Genomic DNA, 22,652 nt, shown 5'->3' with positions numbered 1-22,652 from the left:
TCCATCCTTCAGTGCTGCTTTTCTCTAAAATTCAGCACTTCAGCATTGCTCTACTTCACACCCCATGCTGCTTCCAGGGGTAGAAGTGAACTCTGCCTCAACCACCTGCATTCCCACATCACAGATTTTACTCTCTGCTTTAAGCCCTCTTCCAGAGACTCTTTCTTGACTACAAGACCACCCATTTACTGTGTCACATCTGCCCCTTACCTCTTGCAGCCTCTGGTCCTCACGGGACATGTTAAGCAGCATTCTGCTGCCCCGTATCATGGGGATGTCCTGCCAGAGGGATGCATTAGATGAGACTGACAGACGTTGCAAATATGAATCCTGGGGAGACAGCACTTTCCTCCGTAGCCTCGGGGAACTTGGGTAACTTGACTCTATATCTTCTGGAAAATCCACTCTCTTCTGACTTTGGATGGCCTTGTTCAGAGCCACATCACTGTACTCCTGATACAGCAATCTTGCTGTGGAGAAAGACATATATATTATCTTTCCTATAGTAGCAACTCACCCTCTGCTTCAAACTGGAGAAAACTCTGCCTCAGACTGGGACAACCAAATTCAGGCAAAGCTCATCAGCTGCCCAAGTGTACTGCAGGATTCCAGCTGCTTTCCCTGCTCTCTAACACTACAGGAGTCCCTCTCCTTTGTGCTCACTGCAAGGATGAGAGCTGCTGGCAGAGAGGGGACAGCCACAGCACCCCAGGCAGGAAGTACTTACAGGAGTTGATCAGTTTGGAGTGCCGGCGCTTGAAGTTCTCTGTTGCGTCTGCAGGTTTCTTCTCTCTGCCAGGGAATAAGGATTTCAAAACACAGAGTGAACAAAGAGCACAGCATCAGAGATGGCTTGTCCAAACTTTAGAATCTGCTCTGTCACAACAGGGACCTCTTCTTTTCCAACAAGCTCAAGCTCCACAAGCTTTACTTGACACAAAGGGAAAAATAATGGAAAGGCTGTCCTGAAGAAATACCTCTGCTGCAGTAGGGTCCTCCTCAAGAGGACATTGACTGAAACACAGGCCTATGGCATTTAATTAAAGTTTTCCACTCCTTGTCATCATCTTTGGTAACTCAGAAACAATGGGGGTGTTTGTGGTGCACAGGGATTGGGGCAAAATTTTAAGGGTCTTTGAGAGACTCACCGCATTGTAACTGTTTCTGAGCTGACTGGTGGTTCCCTGTGTGCCTTGTGAGCTTCTTCCTCTGAAGGAACAGAAGAAACCTCTGCATAGAAGACAATTGGAAAGTAAACACATCAATCAATTCTTAGACTTAATCTACAATGCAAATGACACACAGATACCACCTACCTATACCCTACCTAAGTGGCAGTCTTGAGCTGGAGTACAGGTGCCCTCATGGCATTTATTTCTGGGTCAGAAACATTCTAGTTTTAATAACTCTTGACATTACTTACACTTTACATGTGTTAGCCACATTTACTTTCCACACAAAGAAAAAGGTGACATTTTGGGCAGCAACAGTAACTCTAAGAGCTTCCCTCTCCAGTTATACAAGCAAAGACATTGCTTGCATAACTGGAAATTGCCTGTATGCCCTGTTTGGTGCTGTCCTTACACTTTCAGCTACTAGGGCCAGGCATCAGGAGATCAGTGGAGCCAAAGTGTAAAATTGGAGAAGTCCTTTCAGTTTGTGCGGGAGTCAATCAAATAAGGTATGAAGAAATTCTAAATCTGAAATAACTGGAAGCAGAAAAAGAAAGAAAGCCTGAGAAAGAAAGAAAAGAAAGAAAGAAAGACTGAGATGCAGTTATGGATAAGGGGAAAGATAATACTATTGCCTTGAATATTTTCAAATTTGGAATCAAGAAATTACAGGTCAAACATATGAACAAATCTTGAGATTCAAGTTCTGCCAAACCTTTTACACCCTTCCATATCCCACTCCTTTTCTTCTGTGCCAAAAATACCGGAGCATGTTTCAGAGCTTCAAAAATAGACTAAAGTAAGAGCTAAAAAGAAGCAATTATTTAAAGTTCACATAAGATATAGGAAAGAACAGACATACATCCTGATAGCAAGTACTACTGAATGAGCTGCATTACAGAAGATGCATGTTTTCCACTTGTGACATCAGTGATTTGACTTCTGTGCAAGCTGGGACCTTGGGTTTGACATATTTCCATTCTTATCTGTACTCTCAAATCCTGTGCTCACAAGAAAATCATCTTTTTTAGAAGGTCAAGGGGGAACCTAAAAGTGCCAGTTGCAAAATAAGGGGAGGCAGCAAATACACAACTGATAAGAGATATGGGCTGCTGAGGGTGTGTGCATGGCTCTTCTTTACTGCCTCAGGGATCCATGAAATAAGTTTATTGTTGCACGTATTAGTGTGGAATGGGGAGACTGAGCCCCAGAGTGCATCACTACTCAAGGGAACAAGCAGGATACACAGGGCAGCAGAGAGGAAGGCGGGGACAGCTGGAAAGGGAAGCTTGGGGCAGGGTAGGAGAGGCCTGTACGGCTGGAGCAAGGAATATCATCAGAAAGGCACAAGAGCCATGCTAAGCTCTCAGCTCTCATGCCTCTCCATTACACTGTCTATTTAATTTAATCCTGCTCCTTGATAACTGTCCTAAATTGGAGGGGGGAAGGAGGAAGAGAAATGGAAGAGAGGACTCACGCTGTAAGATGTCTGGTGGCACCGACATCCTCTTCAGGCCCTGACGGTGCCAGTCCTTGGTTTTTACTCGGCTTTTAACTGGGTTTTCTTGATTGCCTGCTGGGTCCTGCACAGCTACCCCAATAGTTTTTTTGTCTGGCCAACTTGATGATTTTTCCAACGGTGCATGTTTGGCCTTTTCTGCCTTTGGCTGGTGTTCTCCTCCTCCTTCCAGCCTTTGCCTGACCCTCCTCTCACCTTCTGTTTTCCCTGTGACTGCCAGTGAAGCCTGGATGTTCTTTGTGTCCCCACTGAAGCTACCTGCGGGCTGCTCCCATGGCAGCTCCTCGTCCTGGCAGGTTGTTCTGGTGGTCGGCGGTGACGGAGGGCTGAGCTGGAGGAAGTGGATAGGATTGGTGAATGCAAGCATTGGAAGGAGCTGTGCAGAGTCTCTGCTTTTGGAATCTGGGGATGTTATCAAGCCTTCCAACGATGGCCAAGAAGGGTGGTCAGGTGAGGATTTTCCACTCTCTGTATCCACGTGGAGATCTGTTGTTTCAGGGCTGGTGTCAGAGCAGCCAACCAACATTTCATTTCCAAGAGACAAAAAACTTTTGGTCAGCAAACTGACCCCTGAGTCATCAGAAGTCTCTGTATCATGGGGACCTGAGTCACCAAGATCCCACTCTCCACTCACTGGAACAAGGTCATCTCTCTCTGCTAGACTTTCTCCATCAGAAGCAGAGGCCACAGAGTTGGCATCAGATGCAGAGGTGGCAGTCTGGAGAGGATGGCTTGGAGCAGGGTGAATGGCTCTCAGCTTACCATCATCCATCCCACAGCTGACAGGGGGCCTGGAGTGCAGTCTAGGAGCCAGCAGCTGGTCACCTTCAGGGGCTGGAGGTGGAACAAGGTGATTTGCATGGAGTGCAGGGGCCTGAGCTTGACTGGGCCTTTGGACGTGGGAAGGAGGATGAGGAAGCTGTTTGGCATCAGGCTCAGACACCAGAGGTAGGCTTGAGTGGGACAGAGGTTGTCCTTGCTGGTTCACAGCAAGGACCGTATCATCTTCGGAGGGCCAAGTCAGGGTGCTCAGCACACTGGAAATTCTGGATCCAGGCTCTTTTTGGTATAAACTGCAGTCAGGCTCATCAAATAAAGGCACTTGAGTTTTACGATCCACATCTGCTGCTGTTTCTTTTCCTTGTATAATGGCACTTTTTTGGGGAGAGTTTTGCCGAATTGTTTCAGGGTGGCTCAGGGGAGTGGAAGTCCTTCCTGGTGTTTGGGATGCTTCCAGAGGCCCTACAATACTAGCCACAGACCTCCTGTCCCCAGGAAAGCTCCCTTGAAGAGGAAGGGAGCTCATACACATTACAGAGAAAGAAGATGGGCCACTAGGGTCCTCATGAAAGCCTTCCTCAGAAGTAAGGAGCTCATGGGAAGTCTTGGCCTCCCTTGCACCTGTCCTTACAACAGTTTGTGCTGGTGTTGGGTCCCACCCTTGTGCAGGAGCAGTTTGATTGGGTGGCTTCCCTGCAGAGTCTGGCAGCTCATTCAGGCTGGTGCCAGTGCAGTGTCTAGGGGTCACAGAGGCTATTCTGGCACCCTCCTGCTCTGGAACAGACGCTGATACCGCTGAGGTGATCTCCGAGGGGGAAGCTGGAATCAAGTCCCAGAGCTCAGCTTTTCCTGTTACAGGATGAAGATCTATAAGATCAGGTGGCTCCAAGTTACTGGTAGCAGTGGAAGGGTGTGCTGGAACAAGAGCCTCTGGGTTCTCTGCACTAAAAGGTGCTGTTACCCCTCCACAGAGTGATGCATCTCTTTTATCAAACATCTGGACAGCTTTTCCATGACCATCACTGTGCTCATTCTCCATGCCCAGTTGTGTGTTATCTTCCCAGTGAGCTTCTCCAGTATCCTGACCACGGATGGAAAAGTGGCCAGAGTCCTCCAGGTCTTCTGCTTGGTCAGAGACATGGCACATGTGGGAAGTTTCCCCCCCTGGGTTCTGGTTATTTGAGGACAGAGGGTTGACAGCAGATGGCTGACATCCAGAACCTTCTTCTGTGACATTAGCTTTCAGCAGCCTGTCCTCCCCAGGATGCTGATCCACAGAGACAGGTTCCCCAGGAGGAAATGCTGATCCTGTTTGCTCAGGCAAGGAAGCATACTCCCAAACACATACATCCAAATTATGCTTGGGAACAGAAGGTATCTCTGACCCAAAAGCTGATGACAGAGCCTCTAGTTTCAGCTCTTCACTCTGCAGTTGCTCCTGCTCATTTTGTTCCTTGTTTTTCTGATCTTTGAGCTCCAAAGGTTTGCCTTCTTCTGGCAGATTCTGCTCTTTGCACTCTTCCTCTTCCTGCTGAAGTTCAGATGCTGCCGCCTCCCAAGCTGGCTCCTTATGCTTTGAAGCATTCATTTCCTCTGTCCTTTTAGCAGTATTCTTTCCTTGGAAAGCACTCTCTGCTGAAGGGGCAGGACTGCCCTCAGTTTGTCTGTGATCATCTTCTAGATTAAAGCATTTGGAAGCAGATGAGTTCTCTTTAGGAATCATTCCCTGGTCTTTGACCATGTTAGTATTCCCTGTTTCACCAGCTGAGGTGTTTCCTTCTGCTTGTAGCGAACTCATTTGGCTGTCACATGTTAAGGTGGAAGAAAGCTGATGGGAAGAAGAAGATTCTGTATTCTTTTCCAAACCCCGGGGTGCTCTTAAGCTTTCCTGAACATCTTCAGAAGTGTAAGATTTAGCTGTGTCTTCTACTGCTCCCTCTGAGGTAGGCTGCTCATCAGGTGCTGATGCCAACTTTTTGGTGCTTTGCTCCTGCTCTGCACCAGCATCAACCTTCTGCTGCAAAGAATCCTTGGATATGTTATCCAGAAAGGGCTCAGCCTTATAATGCCCTTCTGAAACAGTTTTACACACCAAAAAGCACTTAGGTGTCTCTCTCTGAGAGACAATGGCATCAGCCAAAGGGGATTTTGTTTGCTGAGGGTCTGAGCCATGAAAGGCTGGTTCTGCCCAGCACTGAGGAAACTCAGTGCTGAGCTTCACAGCCTGCAGGATGGGGCTGCCAGGGGCTGCCTCATCCTGGACCTTGCTGTGAGAGGAAGGGTCCTGCTTGCTTTGCAAGTCAACCAGTTCCAATTGCTTAAGTTTCAGAGAATAATCCAGTCCACCCTCGTCTAGAAGCATTTCTCCTTCCAGTTCTGAGAGTCCTTTTTGAGGCTCTGTATCCCCTTGGCCTTGTTCCAGTCCTGCTGGCACTTTTTGCATAGAGTTAGAGGGTCTGCCCAGCATCTCTGCTGCTTTCCCTGGAGCAGCAAGGCAGTCCTTGGGCGTGTTGAGCTCTGCTCCCTTTGCAGAGCTGGATGGGCTGGTGCTCATTTCAGCTGCTGTGTGAGTGGCATGATGCTCTCCTTCCACAGCTGAAGAATCCCAGGTTTCCCCAGCGATGCTGCTGGCTCCTGGGGGAGTGGTACCTCCTTCACTGCTTTCTTCAGACTCCATCAGTGACACATCCTGCTGGAGAAAAATGCATTTTTATGTTACCACTTCACAGTGATACAATGGATGTAATTCACTGCTTCTATTGCAGCTGATAAAAACCAAAACCAACACCACATAAGTAGTGGATGATAAGAGCTGGGAAACAAACACAAAGACTGAGAATAGGCAAATACCACATGTAAGCTAGAAGTATGAGAGTAACAGCAAAATAACCCCCCTGGTGTCTTTTTAGTTTCATATGCAAATGAAGAAGTGACTTTGGTCAAAGAGCAGAGCTGCTGAGCTGTCTGCAATGGCCACAGGGCAATTTATGGAAAGTGGTGGCCATGGCTGGTTATCTCAGATCCAAAAGGGGATACCAGAAGGAATCCAGAGAACAAGAAATTTATTTTAAATCTCCATTGATTTTCATAGGGCAAGGTGGGCAAATACTCCTGGCCTCTTCTAGCTGAGTTTAAAAAGTTCTCTCTGACTTTTGCCTGTTCTTTGGAGCTGATGGCTCTCTCTGTGGATCTCTGCATAGGTCTGGAACTCATTGCAAAATTATCACAGAAATTAATTAACAAAACATAGGAACATAAGAATTTGATTAACAGGTAACTAGGACATGACACAAGACACAAGATATTTGAAGGCTGTAAACCACATGGGTTGAGAGGGTTAGCTCTGGTGTGTGTAGACTAATCTACAGACTATAAAGAGAAACTACATCATCATTTAGTCTACTCTTTTAGGGAGGGGGAAAGGAAAAAAAAAAGCCATCTCAGGATTGTTGGACAGTTTCCCAAAGGATATAGTGGAATTTCCCATCTACTATTGCATTTGAAGTTCAGACATGACAAAGCACTAGGGAATGCACATTTGGGGTATGTCTGTTAAAAGGATAGAAGAATCTAATTGACCACTTTTGTCTCTTTGTCTTCTACCATGACCCACAATCCCTACCTGGAAAAAACCTGAGAAAGAGACAAACTGTGGCTCCCTCTCTTTTCTTCTACGGTGACTTCCTTGTGTTAAAGTGGCTCTGTAGACACAAGTACCAACCTCTGCTCCCACACAGAAAGTAAGAGCAGTAAGGGCATAATTACATCTGAACTAATTGTCCCAGTTAGCTCCATGGCCAGGGCACACCTGGCCCGAAAGCTGGTTTAGCTTCTGTTTTCCCTTACGTCAAGAGAAACAAAACACCTGCTCTGAAGGCAAGGAGCACACGCTCTGGAGTTAGAACTGAAGCATTTTATACACCTTCATAACAGAATTGTATTGTCATTGAATTGTAATTGAATTCTATTCTATTTGGGTTGGAAGGGGCATTAAATATCACCCAGTTCCGAGCCCCTACCATGGGGAGGGGCACCTTCCACTATCCAAGGCTGCTCAGAGCTCCTGAGCAAAACGTGGCCTCGAACATTTCCAGGGATGGCACAGCCACAGCTTCTCTGGGCAACCTGTACCAGTGCCTTCCATGCTCATATTAAAGTATTTCTTCCCAATATCAAATCTAAATCTCTCCTCTTTTGGTTTAAAACATATCCCCCTTGTCCTGTGACAACCTGCCCATGTAAAAAGTAGCTCTCCCTATTTCTATACACCCGTTTTAAGTACTGGAAGGTTGAAATGAGGTCTCCCTGGAGCCTTCCCTTCTCCAGGCTGAACAGCCTCACTTCTAAAAAAAATTCGGAAAATAATTGAGTTAGCTAATTGAGTTAACTCATCAGCTAACTACTTCCTGTGTATTTTTTCTCATGTAATCTTTAATTTTTGTTTATAGTGAAAAGACAGTCTTTCTTACAAAACCAGGCCAAAACCAGGGCTTTTCAGCAATTTGAATTTTCCCTCCCAAGCACTGAGTAGTTGTAATAGCTTTAATTTTAACAACCAGTTTGTTTCAAAGAGGTAGGTCCATTCAGGGAGTTCCCATGGAGTTTCCAGCTGCTGTCAGCTGCTACTAAACTACCTGGATGCTGCTAAACTGTCTTTTCAAAGGTTCCACACCAGATTGCTCTTGTGCTACACTGCTCTTGGCTCTCCTGGCTACCCCACCTGAGTCTATTCAGCTCCAGGCCTAGAAAAGTACTACTTCTCACACCTAATACTGACAGTCTTCAGAAACAGGCTCCCCAAGAGCAGAGAGACTGTTTAGGGAGACATAAGCTGCTGGCTAAGGAAGGTTTACTATTACTAAAGGTAGGATGGCTCATAAAGATCTGAACAGTAAAGTGCTCAAACGCAAGCCCACACTCTGTCAGGGGAAGAACACTTGCTCACTGTGCTGTTTTACAGATGTACACAGCTCTGAATTTCCTCTTATTGAGCTCAAAATGCCAGTTTCTACCTCCATGGCTCTGTTGCAAGGGATTTGGACAGGCAAAAGGACGAGTTTAAAGCTGCATTTGGAGCAGTTCCATGATGATACTGGGAGGCAGGGTAGAGGGAGGTGCACAGCACATCAACACTGGAAGCTGCCAAGTGAGATTTGTCTCATCATATTACTGCCAGGTGTTTTGCACACCTCAGGGAGAGCACGAGAAAAGCTTAGAGAAGTGAGGCAGGAGAAGGAGCAGGCAAACTTTCCACAGAGACGGAGGGGAGGATTTATGCATCTTGGCAGGGAAAGTGTTAACTTCCCCACTGAAGGCTGGGTGCACCATAGCAGAAGACACATGTCTGCAATAAGGATTTCATGGAGATAGAAGGGGAAATAATAAAACAAGACTGACAGCACCTGTAGTTTTCGTATGCAGAGCAACTATGTACAAGCGCCCAGCAATTACCAGAAGAGAATGCCTGTGGAGCACTGACATGTTAAACTCCCAATGCAGGTCTGCTCCATCAGGGGAGGGGCCAGGAGACCCCAGGAGCTCAGCCATGCAAAGCAAACTTTCAATTGGCATTTTCAGCAGGGCAATAATGTGACAGAGCAGCAGCACACAGGACCTACCCAGCCTCTGCCACTAGGCAGGATATACAATCTCTCAAAGATAATTCACTGTTTCCCCTTTTGGGGCTTGCTGATCTTTCACATCTCTCACTGGATCAGATGATCAGCTGGCTGTCACTCCCTTGTATGCTCTGTCTGTGAAACAAGGTAAACCCAAGTTCCCTGTTGAGATAAAGCCACTCAGGCTCTTCTCTAGAGAGGGCCTAGAAACACCAGACTTCAGCTCCCATGCACTCAGCTTTTAGGTGATTCTGGGTGCACAGAACCCCAACAAGCTGGAGAGGGAGCAGCTGGCCACATGCCAGCATGAAAACAGAGGAGCAATGCTTGGTTCTGCTGCTGTCACAGGCACAAAATCTGAGAGGAGAAGGGTGAAAGAGGCAGCCTGGTGAGCAAGAAAAGGACAGCAGTGAAAGCATGAGGGCACAATCCATCCATAGCTTTCCCAGATTACAAAAGGCAATGTGAATGTCGTACTTCCTTCCACTGTGGGTTAATTCACCTGGACGGAGAAGACAAACACTTCTGGTTTTAAATAGAAAAGTACCTCACCTTCCCTCCCCCCCCCTCCTCCAACAAAGAAGAAAGGAGCAATAACAAGTACTATCAAGCACAGACAAGCCCTTCAGCTAGCCAGGAAGCAAGGCTACACACAAGTAGAGCCCTGAGATCCTCCTCCTCCAAAAGTGGGGAGAGACGGATAGAAATACCAAAGCTGGCTTTAGGGAGTTCAGCTCAGGCAGGAAAGAGTTTCGTGTTTGGCTCTAACAGCCACCCAAAAAACAACAAGGCTGCCCTGAGCCTTTTACTGCTATCTCAGCTTGGTTTAATCAGCTTGGTCACACAGTTCAGGTACACTTTACAAGGAGATGAGAGAGGGGAAATCTAGGTTAGATATTAGGAAGGAATTCTTTCCTGCAAGGGTGGTGAGGCTCTGGAACAGGTTGCCCAGAGAGATTGTGGCTGCCCCATCCCTGGCAGTGTTCCAGGCCAGGCTGGATGGGGCTCTGAGCAACCTGGGCTAGTGGAAGGTGTCCCTGCCCACAGCAGATGGGTTTGGGACTAGGTGATGTTTAAGGTCACTTCCAACTCCTTATCATTCTATGATTTGAATCAGCTCAGAGCCAGCCTTTCTCCTTATGAAATCCAGAGTCCAGTGTGCAGGACACCACCATCTCTCCCAGGAAGCCACACATTGGACTTCAGTTTGGTGAGACACCCAGGAAACTGAGCACAAAGCCTGACCTGCCACAAGCCTCAATTTTTATATTGCCTCAGCTAGTCCTGCCATGCTTACTCTGGCTTCCTCAGCTACATGTCCACGTGAAAGATTCCCAGTGCCCATATTCCCTCCTGTAAAGAAACAGTCACCAATCTTCACACACCACCCCACGCTGCTCTATCGCTGTACAACCCATCAAGGGAGGTGAAGGAGAGGGGTCAAAACTCTTGAGCTTAGGAAGAGATAACACAGGGTGCTAGAGATAAGATGGAAGGAGGGAAATAATGCAACGTGGAGTCAGCTTTGAGGGCATGGAGGAAAGGATTTAGAGGGAAAAGTAAGATGATCTAAAAAAGCAAAATAAGTAGAGGCTACTGCTGTGATACACAGTGCTGGTAATGTTCTGGGAACCAGGAGCTGCCTCAGGTGTCTTAGGCAGGGGAGAACAAAACACAGCTGCCAACAGCACCTGACCTCCTGGAAAATGCATCTGAGCTGCTACTGAAGCTTGAGAAACAGAAGTGAGACCTCCCAGTCACACCAGTGTAGAGTGTTTGCCCAAGTTTTAACACACCCAGCCACAGCTTTCACTTGTCATAGGCACGCTCAAGATACCCTGAGACTATTAATTATCTAATGACTCACTAACTGAGGTGGAAAAAAAAAACAGGATACTTTTCCATACTTTTCTTACATTGGTTGCTATTTAATTATAATGCTTAATGCTAACAAAAAAAAAAAAAAAGTGTCTGAGAAACATAATTTTGGGTTGAACAAATTTCATCTTGGAAATTGCTACTGAACATTTGGCAAACAGCAAGTGAAGAATGTGGCTTGGATTGTACATTGCACTTCCCAGAGGTGTAATAAAAGTGATTCATTCTTAAGATAAAATGGGGTCACATGTAAAGCAAAAAACCCAGTTCACTCTAAGCAGAGGTTAAGTTTATATTCATAAAAGTAATGGGTAAACCTTTATATTCTGCAGTTTTCTGAAATGAGAATAAACAAGAATAGTGTGTGATTCTCATTGCTAGAGCTTAGTAGAAAGATAATTGACACTATTTGGTGAACAGCAGAATTCCCACAGCGGAAGTAATGTACTGAGTCACTGCAAGTTGCTCTCTACAGGTCTCTCCACAAGCTCTGGGATGGAGACACAAGTAACAGAAACATCAGAAGCACAAAAGAAGGCAAAAACTTCCCAAATTACTTTCCCCATGACATTTTATGCAGAGATGGCTGCTAGCAGCATGCTGTACACATTCCTAGATGGCTGATGCCCACGCTGCTGTTTTTGAGCCTCAGATTAAAGAAGGCTCACGTTTGCACCAAACCATTCTGACAGATGCAAATGCCCTTAAGATGTCAAAGGACCTGGAAACACACTTGAAAGCCTGGCCTTGCCCAGCCTGTACATTGGAGCCATTTGTGTTACCTGTACCCATTCTGAGCACAGTTAAGCTACAGGCAGATAAGGATGACCAATATTCAGCAAACTGAACTGGGACAAACTGTCCTGCCTTGCAGAGAGGCCCTCCAAAGTCATCCCGTCTGATGCAAACAGGTAATACAACCTCTTTCACAGCCAGATCAAGTCCTACCTGGAAAATTGTCAGATTTCTGGTAGCTGTCAGAGCCCCAGAGATAAAGCTGGAACATTTTAGCAGTGTGGCATGACTGACAAGCTAAACACCAATATATATATATATATATATATATATATATATATATATATATATATATATACCAAGCCATAAATACACTGGCAAAATCCTGCTTTTGTATCAATAGGTAAAGCACATCCTATGCAACTAAAAAAATGCTAAAATACCCATAAAACTGCACTTTCCATGGTAGTGACAGCACACTGTCATCAGTCATAACAACAGCAGAAAACTGTCATTCTCTGGCTTCAATATTGTACCATCAACTGGAGAGAACTATAAAAAAATGCTGGATTCAGAATTCCATGAGATAACACCAACAACAACAAAATCACACATTTATCCTTGTATTGTGCCCTCAGAATGCATGTTTTCAGCCTTAGCTCCCCATGTCAGTTTTAATTACCTTATCACTCCAGCAACAAGATTTATTTCAAAAAGTTACGGGATTTGTATCACAATCAAATCACAAAAATACTGTAGCAGTGATGGAGCTTTGAACTGAAAACTAGCTAAAGAAAGAAAATAAATCCCTCCAAAAGGGATGTATGTGGGAAAAACAGGTTTTGGTACAACCCTCCCCTAACCCAGCTTTTCAGGGAACAAACTTTTTTTTCTTGGAAATTTAACTGGTGTCTTTAGGTCGAAGAAGCTACCATGAGACAAGTTTGGTATTGGAAGCAAAACGTATTAGTTATAAATAAAATGTTATAAGAAATGTAAATGTGGGAAACCACCAGCGAGGACCCCTTCCCTCTCCCTCCCCATGGAAAAATAGCTTCACACACCCAAAGCCACAGGAATTATGTGGGTGCTGAATAGGAAGGTACTAATGCGAACACACGGAAAACTTGTTGTTCCTCACAGTCTAAGGCTTGTATGGCCAACTGGCACAGGTTTATTGGGCACATCACAACATTTTCTGTTTCTCATACAGTCCCACTTCCTAGAATCACGTGCTTATGTGAGAGTTTTGGCTTACAATTAAGAAAAAATTGATGTATGGCCTTTAATGGGCATGGAAAAGGCCAGAAAAACTAAGTATGACTCAACAATTAAATCTTGCTGTCTGGGTTCATCTTAATTTCTTAATCCTAAACCCTAATTTGTAACTAAGGAGAGGAAGGGCAACTTCCTGTTCCCTCTCTGCCTGATCCCTGTTTTTCAAAGACTGGAACTCATGACAATGCCAAATATTTAGGCCTAATGCAGTGACATACATGAGCTACCAGAAACTAAAAAAAAAAAAAGGCAGTGAAATACACTGTGATATAATTGGGTTAACAAAGGTGAATAATCAAATTTGTCAGGCCCAATTTAGGTATTTTCAGATATCCTGCAAAGCTCATTTGTTTATATTCTATTCCTTAAAAAAAAAAAAAAAAAAAAAAAGGGAAAAAAGGCAAAAGGAGAGCTTTTTCAATTCCTTCTACTGCTGACTACAAACTATCCCACACCACTTGCAGCTTAATAAATCTTAATTAAGATCTGACATGGAACCCTGAAAATCCAGAACAGACCAATTTACTATGCATCCAGGTTGCTGCCAACATCTCCCTCGTGCCAGTGCACACATGACCATGTATGAGCCACCGCAGGGAGTTGTCGAGCCAAAAAAAAACAACAACCTGGGAGCAGAGTGATGTGAGCAGACATAAAGGTATGACACAGGAGAAAAGATAAGTAAAGGTAAATCTGACAGCTTCCTGCAGTAGTTGTATATGGAATCAAAAGTATGGTTTGGGTAGGAAGGGTCTTTAACGCCCATCTTATTCCCACTCCTGCCATGGGCAGAGACACCTTCCACTATCCCAGGTTGCTCAGAGCCCCATCCAACCTGGCCTGGAACACTGCCAAGGATGGGGCAGCCACAGCTGCTCTGGGAAACCTGTGCCAGGGCCTCACCACCCTCACAGGGAAGAATTTCTTCCTGATATCCCACCTAAACCTACTTTTGAAGCCATTCCCCCTTGTCCTGTTATTCCAGGCTCTTGCCAAGAGTCTCTCTCCATCTTTCCTGTGGGTTCCCTTCAGGCACCACAAGGCCACAGTGAGGTCACCCCAAAGCCTTTTCTTCTCCAGGCTGAACAATCCCAATTCCCTCAGCATGTCCTCAAAGCAGAAGTCCTCCACCCAGCGGGTCCATGTCCTCCATGTGCCGGGACCCCAGATCAGCTGTACAAGCTGCACGAGAGGACAATGCATAAGGGCACCAAAGCAGGAGCAGGAAAGCAGAAACCTGGACTTAGCCCTACGTTCTGGTGCAACCACACCCAGGATGCACAGGCCAGTCCCTGCCTCCCCAGCGTAGGTGTCTCTCCATGGTGTGACTGCCAAGCCAGGCGCTCCCTCGGCAGCCCACGCGCATCAGCAGCAGCAGAGCACGGGGGGTTTTACACCCTCACTCCTGGCCCTCTGCTAGGAACACGCCTGCTGCCCTCCCAGCTGAGAGGCAAGCACCAGGGGAAAGAGGATATTCTAACTGAATCCACAACCATTTCCAAATGAGCCGTTGTTTTTATGGTATAATGTTTCCTTGTCTCCTTATTGCCACTGACTGCGCCATGCCGGTGAACTCACAGCCAGCCTTCTCCCCGTGGGAAAGGGCTGGCTCTAAGGGGATGCTGCATGGAAGAGAGGTGAATTAGGAGACAGCCCCAGTGACCAACTCTGGAAACAAGTAACAACATGTAGGAAATCCTTGGAAAAGCCCTGGAAACCTCCTCAAACCATCTGCAAAGTCTAGCAGGGAAATACTCCGAAGAGAAGGGGAAGACATTCTTGTGACCTTGTCTTTGAGATCAAGCTGTGAAAAGTTGTATAAATCAGGCGTTTAAATGCTGTAACTGATATACATCAGTCTTAGAAAATGCTTTTTATAACCAGCTTTACCAATTAGTACTACCTTATTTCAAGGTTTATAGTAGTAATTACAGCCCAGAGATGTTGTAGTTAATATTTAGCATTAGTTCCTAATACTGTCATTAACACAGCATATTATAAAAAAAAATAAAAAAAATAAAGGTATAGCCCTACAGGTATAATCTTAAAAAAATTAAAAACCAGCACCCACAGATGAACAATACTGATAATTCTCTATTTCAGTATTATTTCCCCTTCTTTGTCAATGCACAAAAATTATATCCCCATACTTTCATGTTCAGTACATCTCCAAGTGCGGATTAATTTAGAGCATTCATTTCATTCCAGCTCAGAAATATTACTAACATTTCTTTGATGCATTAATATTGAAGTAGTGACCCTTGAAGGAAGAATAATGCGCTCTGACTACATGTTGTAGAAGGCTGAATAAATTGCTTTTATTAAGCTAAATTCTATTACATTAATACTATACTATACTAGAACTACATCATACTAAAAAGATACTAAAGAAAACCCATGAGTGTCTCAGACAGTCACATAATTGGTTAATCAATCTAAACAACCATTACCAGTGTCTAATTAACAAATCAATCTTTGGTGATTTGTTATGAAGAAACAATCTCCATAACACATTCCACATGTGCCAAACAACAGGAGCAGTGGATACAGATAAGAATTGTTTTCTTCTTTCTCTGAGCTTCTTCACTGCATCTCACAAATTCCCAGGAAAAATCCTGGGAGAGAGAATCATGTCCCTCTCTGTTCAGAGAATGTGAATACCACACATAATTATTAAAATGGGAAAAAAATTTTAAACAAGTTTCAATGCATAAGGAACACCTAGAGATATTTTCATCCTTCCTCCCTCCATTTTCATTTTTCTGCATATGAATGAGGGGGCAGAGTCTGTTTCCCACCACCACCCTACCAGATTCTCTAAAATTGCACTCCTTGATGGCTTCATGATCTTCAGATATTAGCTGAGCAATCAGGATCATAAGATTGCCCTTTGGGAGTCTTTGAGGACATCAACTCTGCATCTTCTTGACCGGCCTACAGCTTCCTTTTGTTCAGCCCCGTGGCATGTAACACCACCTCTCTCTTTCCACTTCCACCTTATCACATGGCAATGCTGAGGAGTAAAATAAAATCTGTGCGCCTCAAATTCACCCCAAACTCCTGAATTCAGTGTGGCAGTGAGAAAATCAGAGGACGAGGCAACTTAACAGTGACCTGTGAGTAACAGCGGAAAATGGAGCTGGCAACATTTCCTTCACCTCTTTTATGGCACGGTCACAAAACGACAGCTCTGGCTGAGGAATGCAAAGTCCTCGCGTCCCCCGGCCCACGTAGGCATGCATGGCACATTCTAATTGGGCTGGTGCATACCTTCCCATCCATGTGAGACTTCCCCTGGGAAACCTAAGCACCAGGCAAATGAAATCAGAGACTCGGCTCCTTCCCATTACCCGCACCATGCTTTGATCAGCAGGGCAGAAATAAACATGTACATGTCCCATTGCTGCATCTCATTGACCTTGGCAGAGGAGTTCCTCCAGTCAGCTAAAGGTGTTCATTGGACTTGGGATGGGGCAAAATGCTTTGCTGTGTTAAAAAAAATAAAAATAAAAAATCACTGGATGTAACAGCAAAGGGTATGATATGGTATGACCACTGCAGTTTGGGAAAGCTAAGAGCAATGGACACCCTGAAGGGAGAAGGGTTGGGATTGTCAGTGGACCATGCCCAAGAAGGAGGGAAGAGCCAGAGCTCTCCTTCTTGGAGTCCTCTTCCCAAACATCTTCCTGTATGGAAAATTTGGTCTAACCTTTGCCAGACTGATGCAACTGAGGAACCCACTCTCAGCACAGACTTCTTCCACTTGTGCCAGTGAAGGTGCATTTACAGCTATCCCCACAACAGGACACAAAGCACTGCTGCTTTTGGTGTAAACTTGGGGAATACCCCAGCATTCCAAACCTTTGGCTATTCCTGCACTTGCCCTGTAACAGGAGGTGGCAAAGATGCACCCTGCTGTTTTAAATCTTGCCCCAGCCCATGGCTAGGGCTTATGAGCAGTTAAACATGGGTGCAGTCACCAGAAATTTCAAGCCAGTGGGGCCCACAGAGGATAGCTGCTATCACCAGTAACAATCCAGGCTGGAAGGGGAGCACACTTTAGGATACCAGGAGCTCTCCTACCTGTGCCCCACTGCAGTCATTCACTAAGAGGAATCTCTACAGAAGACTTGGATTGTAACCAGTTTTTTAGGGCAAACAAGAATTTAGGGCAACCCCATCCAGCAGAATTTCCAATTCTGAATTCTAGCTGTTTGCAGCAGTTTCTGCCCGTCTGAGGGTCATCTTTGCAGCTGGAGTAATAGTAAACCCTCCTACCTCCCAGCCATACTCTGAGGATTATGCAGGGAGTGGCTGCTCAGTGTACTGAATATGCAAAGGCCTGTTATAAACCCCATATCTGATCGTGACCATAAGCAAAGTCTTATTTAAGCAATCCCTTCCCCAACAAAAATATATCAGCTGCTCACTCTGTTCTTTCCTTCCGTGTCTTTTTGCCTCCAAGTTCTTCCAGATAACAAAACACATTACTAAGATATCTTCCTTTTTTGCTGTAAAGTTGTTTACTACAAATAACAGAGATTTTTCCCACAATGTAGTGTGCATACTTAGATGTTTTGGCTCATTCTGGTATCACACTTACACTGGAGGAGTCTCACTGCCCAGTCAGTGAATGCCCCACTCCCATAATATCACACATATCAGATATTCACATTCCAATAGACATATCTAATAGATATGTCTATTTCTCACTGTGCTCATTTTCACAGGAGACCCCTTCTCCAAATCTATCACTTTTATGAACTTAGGGCAGAGAGCGTCAGTTATTTCTTACTCCCACTAAACACAAAACTGTATTTCTCTACCAAACCATAGTTTGAAACCAAGCTGGTGTTTTTATACATGCTTTGCTTGACACTTCTGTATTTGTCTCCCACATCAGTTAATACCTTTTTTCACCTTTCAGTGCACTTTGTTCACCCTTTTTACCAGACACAACAAAACCTTTTACAGTACCACCTTTAAAATTAAGCTTTAAAAGGCAACTTTCTAGTAAAATGCAATTATGATACATTTCAGGGCAGATTTGCTTCCATACTGCCTCGCTGAACACGAGATTTCTGATCACACCAGTTTTCACTGCATACACAACACAGCACATCTCACCTTTTCTTGTTCTGGTTTCTTTTAAAGTCATTTGGCTATGACTGTCAGAGTCAGAATCAATCCATCTTTCCCCTTTTACACTCAGATGCTTATTTTCATGTCTGACATCACTGTTATCACCTACTCAGCAACTGGATAGGCAGAAATGACACTGGTAGGGAATGAAGGAAGAAATGTCTGTGGTTCATCTGGATAACACCCACTGGGCAATTCAGCTGTCATGATTCTTCTAGACACACAGACACAATTTTTAGCTGCTTTTCACAGCCCTGACCCTCCCTTGTGACAGAGCACATACTACAATGACATAATTTGCATGCCTGGCCTTGTTCTTCCAGGATAAGGCACATTTCATTGCTCCAGCATACCTCCAAATTGCTCATCTTCCTCTCTCTACCCTCTCCAAAATGAAACAGCTCAGTTTACTCATTGTGCAGGGGCAGAAGACAAGGTGAACTGTAGGAGTGAAGTGGGAGGACAACTGCCTTCCCAGATGGCACCAAAACAAGCAGTGTTCACCCTGTGCCTACAGGAACACCCTCCAGCCTCCCTTTCAGCCTTTCCCACATGCCCTGACAGAATATCCCCCCTTCCCGGCTGTGCCCAGGGATGAGAAGAGAGTGACAGTACAGTCATGTATTCTCTATACACATCACCAGTTGCTATTAAGAAATTACTGGGCGACTTGAGGGGTAAACCCATCTCTCTCAATCACTTGCACATTTAAGAAAACATGCCACAACCTGTAACTTGTGGTAAAAATATGGGATGATCCCACTTCTCTTTGCCTGTCTCCCTACTGCATCCTCTCTCTGCCCCAGCAGCACAGCACAGAGTCATGACAGGGTTGACTTGCCAGTGCTACCCCTCCTGCCCATCCTGAAATTCTGCTTGCCTGTACCTGGGACATGCCTTTCCAGGAGAAAACATCTTGCTTTGGAGTTGGGACTTCAGTGATCTTTGTGGGTGCCTTCCAACTCAGGATATTCTACAGTCTTGTGGGGAGGAGTAGAGAAAGGAGAGAAAAGTGCAGCATTTTCACAGCACTCTAAGATCTGCCACCTCTATTGTACCCAGACTCAAGCTGAAATATCTTTATGTGCAAAGCAAGTCACAGAAAAAGAGAACAAACAATGAAAAGAGTTCCTTGAGTGATAAGCCATACCAACCATCAGGACTGAATCCTCACTGTTCTAAATGCTGTACAATGTTCCTGTCCTGAAGAGCTGGCAGCATACTCAGGACACTCTTTCTCCTCTACATCCAGCAACAGAATGGAAATAGACACCTTCACAACTTCACCAGCAGCCTGGCAACCCTCACCTGTAAAACCAGACTGGGATCTCTCAGAAAGGAGAGTGACTCAAATGCTGCAGATGGATTACATTTCATAGTCTAGAGTTACCCTTGGATGCCTGCACTATGGAATACTTACAGCAAAACTTCTGCATCTAAACTCAGGCTTAATCCAAGGATTTAGCCTGGAACCCAGACCCACTAAAGACATCTGATGCTACAGCATCAGAGCTTTGCTAGGCACTGGTATGGCATCTTTTTCCTGTGAAAGCTATACTCTTCCCATCTACTCTTTCCAACTTCCCATGAGCCCATCATCACAGGCAGCAATCTGTACTGAAGATTTATGGGCCCAAATAAGATTTAAGCTATTCAAACAATCTGTGTAGGCATTTTTGATCATTACACCTGTGAAGGTGAGTGTAAAGCACACATACCATATAGCTCACCTGTAACTAGTAATCTGAAACATCCTGAGTTTTTGCAGCTGCCCAGCAAGATCACAGGCAAAGCATCTTATTCTACTCCTCCCAACAGTGGCCTTTGTGTTAGCTTAACACTGCTTTGTGCACCTATTTCTGTTATCAAGTGAATATGCAAGTGTAGCCATGGTAGCCACTTTGTGGCAGATGTGAACAAGGGCTATGTCCAACTAGTTACAGGTCTGCTTGTAACCCACACTCATGTCCCCTGATTATTCCTGGGCTTCTGCAATCTGAACAAATCATGCTCTAACATGACCAGGATACTAATCCCCTCCCCTGCCTCCAGAGGGGTGTATTTTGGATTCACAAAATCTGCTGCTGGATTTGTTGATGAAGCAGGAGCCTTCCCTCCCCTCACCTCCTCCAGTCACACCCTGTGCAAGGCTGGGTCTGGTCACCAGTGCACAGCACTGCTCTGCCCATGAAGGGGATCACCCAGCTCATGGATCCCACCGGGCACCGCCCCAGCCTGGCCTGGTGGAGATTTGGGAATTTCTGTGTATGATCAGCATTAGGAACCCCAGTGCTTAATGACTCCGAGCACCAGCAAGGCTGTGGGCAGTCAAATCTCACCCACTGAGCCCCTGCCTGCAGCTGGGTGTTCAATCTGAGATCACAAAAAGGCGGTTTGGTGTCCAAATGTCACAGACTTCTCTGTGACACTGCAAAAAGGATACGTTTTCAAGAAGGGAATTAGTGGCCATCTCTGCTTTAATGAAGTATTCTCCCAGCAGCAGGTTCCTGTGCTTCCTCTTACCTCAGTTCCCTCCTTGTGTAGTTTCCAATTACAGTTTCTTCAGCCACTCCTCCTCAACCTCTCCTAGCATCAGAACACCCTCTATTTTGTACACATTTACATGTGTGTCTGTTTATCTATGTACATTTGTACACATGTCATGGTAATCACCTTCCCTCTTCTAAATTTTTCCCACTATCAAAACCAATAGCCCTCCCCCTGACCTTGCACTGAGCTTGTACTAAAGCAATGGGAATTTCTTCTTCAACTTCATCTCACTTTTAATCCAACCCCATGAGGTCCAAAACAAGTCCCCACCACAGGCTCTATTCCTCATCCTGCAGTGCTCTGCATGGGACTTGAAGGAATGGTGTCTAAAAGAATAGAAGGGGAATGGATTTTGTCTCAGGAAACCAATTCTACTCAAAGGGCAGGAGAACTGGAGTCACTCGTTAATGGAAGAGACAAGATTAATGAAGCTTTCTCAAAAGGGCACCCCACCTTGCTCAGCACTGAGAACTCGCATCTAGAACGCATGAATGCATTAACTTAGAACTTTGCTGCACCACTGAACCCTTCATAGGTAGCAGTGTGTCACAGCCAAGGCTCAGATCTTCTTCTTACACTAAATGCTCTTTTCCACACAGCAAATTTCAACACGTACTTCTGGCCCAAAGACATAAAAGCAGGTGACCTAAACCCAGTCTTGGCTAAACCCAGTTCTTCCAAGCCGTACAGGAGAATTATTCTGCACTACTGAGTAAATCAGGACAGCTGGTCTCTCACACATCAGCTGCAGAGGGAAGGCAAAAAGATGCACTGCCTTCTATGAAGATTTAAAGGTAAGGCATGCTTGTGACAACTCCTAGTTTCACCAACTCTTCACCTTGCCAAAAGGAGTTCCATCCTCTGCCCTTTCTCTCCTGGTGGTAGAGGTGCATGTGTGGTCTCACAACAAACCGCAGCAAAGAACCTGCAGAGATGACAACAGGCAGGCACGACGGCTTCTTTCAACAGCAGTGCCCGCTGAGAGGATTTGTGCAACCACAGCCTGTTTATCCAAGCACAGAAATGTAAGAACTAAATGTGTGATTCCCTCTGGCATCTAATCCTGCTGCTGGAAGAGGTGGTCCCTCACCATGTTTCTCACACTACACTTCTTCAGCAATCTCTCTGGGCATAAGGCAGGCTAATGCAACTTCTATACTTGTTTTTCTTTAGGGAGGGGGGTTAATAGTCAGTCGGAGCAATGACTGGACTGATCTGAGGCCACTCAGTCACCTGAGCTGATCCAAGGGAAGCAGAAGGAGCTTGCAGTCAGGACTGGATGAGAACTGGATCGTTCCTTCACCAGGAGCCTGTTGTGCTGCTCGGCTGCTCATCATGTGAAGCCCAGCTCCAAGCAACACAAGTTATTCAATCACAGATCCCAGGAAGACCTGCCTGCACAAAGACACCAGGCCAGGCTGGTGTAAACCATCCATCACTGCTGTAAACCACACTGATCACCCACACTGATCACCCAGCCATGGGTTTGCAGTCCAACAGACCATCTTTTAGCTGGAACGTGTCACCCTGCCAGCGACAGGCTTTCATGTCAACCTGGCATGAAAACTTGTAGCAAGATTTTGTGGTTAGGAACCAAGCCGGACAGATGGAGATAAGAAATTAGTGAGGCTAATCAGCCATTAGAATAATTTACCCAGGGAACCAGTGCAGCCTATCACTTGATATCTTGAAATCAAGACTGGGTACTTTCCTAGTAGAATTTCAGATTCGATGCAATGATAACCAGCTGGGAATGTAAATACCTGCCAGGGGTCAGGTGAAGGTATCTGTCCCCAGCTGGCTGATACTCTGAACATCAACTGTGTGATTAGCTCAGGAAAGAGGGAAATAACCTCTCTGTAGAGCCCAAGCGTCAAAACAATAGAGCACAACTGCATTTGCACTGAAGTCACTTCTGAGTACTTCATTAAAGGATTCAACAGGAGCTCAGTGAGGAGCTGCAAAGCGGAAAGGAATTGC

General features: G+C 45.4%; 1 protein-coding gene across 3 annotated transcripts in view; it reads right to left on the bottom strand.

Annotated features, from left to right (window-relative positions):
* Positions 1-22,652, bottom strand: part of ARHGEF5 (Rho guanine nucleotide exchange factor 5) — a 32,411-nt gene that overhangs the window by 8,205 nt on the left and 1,554 nt on the right. For 2 of the 3 annotated variants that reach the window (XM_021540071.2, XM_077783202.1), the window contains exons 2-5: positions 2,650-6,160; positions 1,149-1,230; positions 728-792; positions 211-470 (exon numbers count right to left, since the gene is read on the bottom strand). In XM_021540071.2, the coding sequence (XP_021395746.2) occupies positions 211-470; positions 728-792; positions 1,149-1,230; positions 2,650-6,148 (3,906 nt within the window). In that variant the 5' untranslated portion in view covers positions 6,149-6,160. Of the gene's footprint in view, positions 1-210; positions 471-727; positions 793-1,148; positions 1,231-2,649; positions 6,164-22,652 lie in introns of all 3 variants that reach the window. The other variant, XM_077783201.1, reaches the window with a different exon arrangement.

This window comes from Lonchura striata, chromosome 5 (genome assembly GCF_046129695.1).
Source record: "Lonchura striata isolate bLonStr1 chromosome 5, bLonStr1.mat, whole genome shotgun sequence".
Lineage (NCBI taxonomy): Eukaryota > Metazoa > Chordata > Aves > Passeriformes > Estrildidae > Lonchura > Lonchura striata.
Note: the sequence above shows the minus strand (reverse complement) of the source record. Positions and strands in the feature narration are given on the sequence as shown.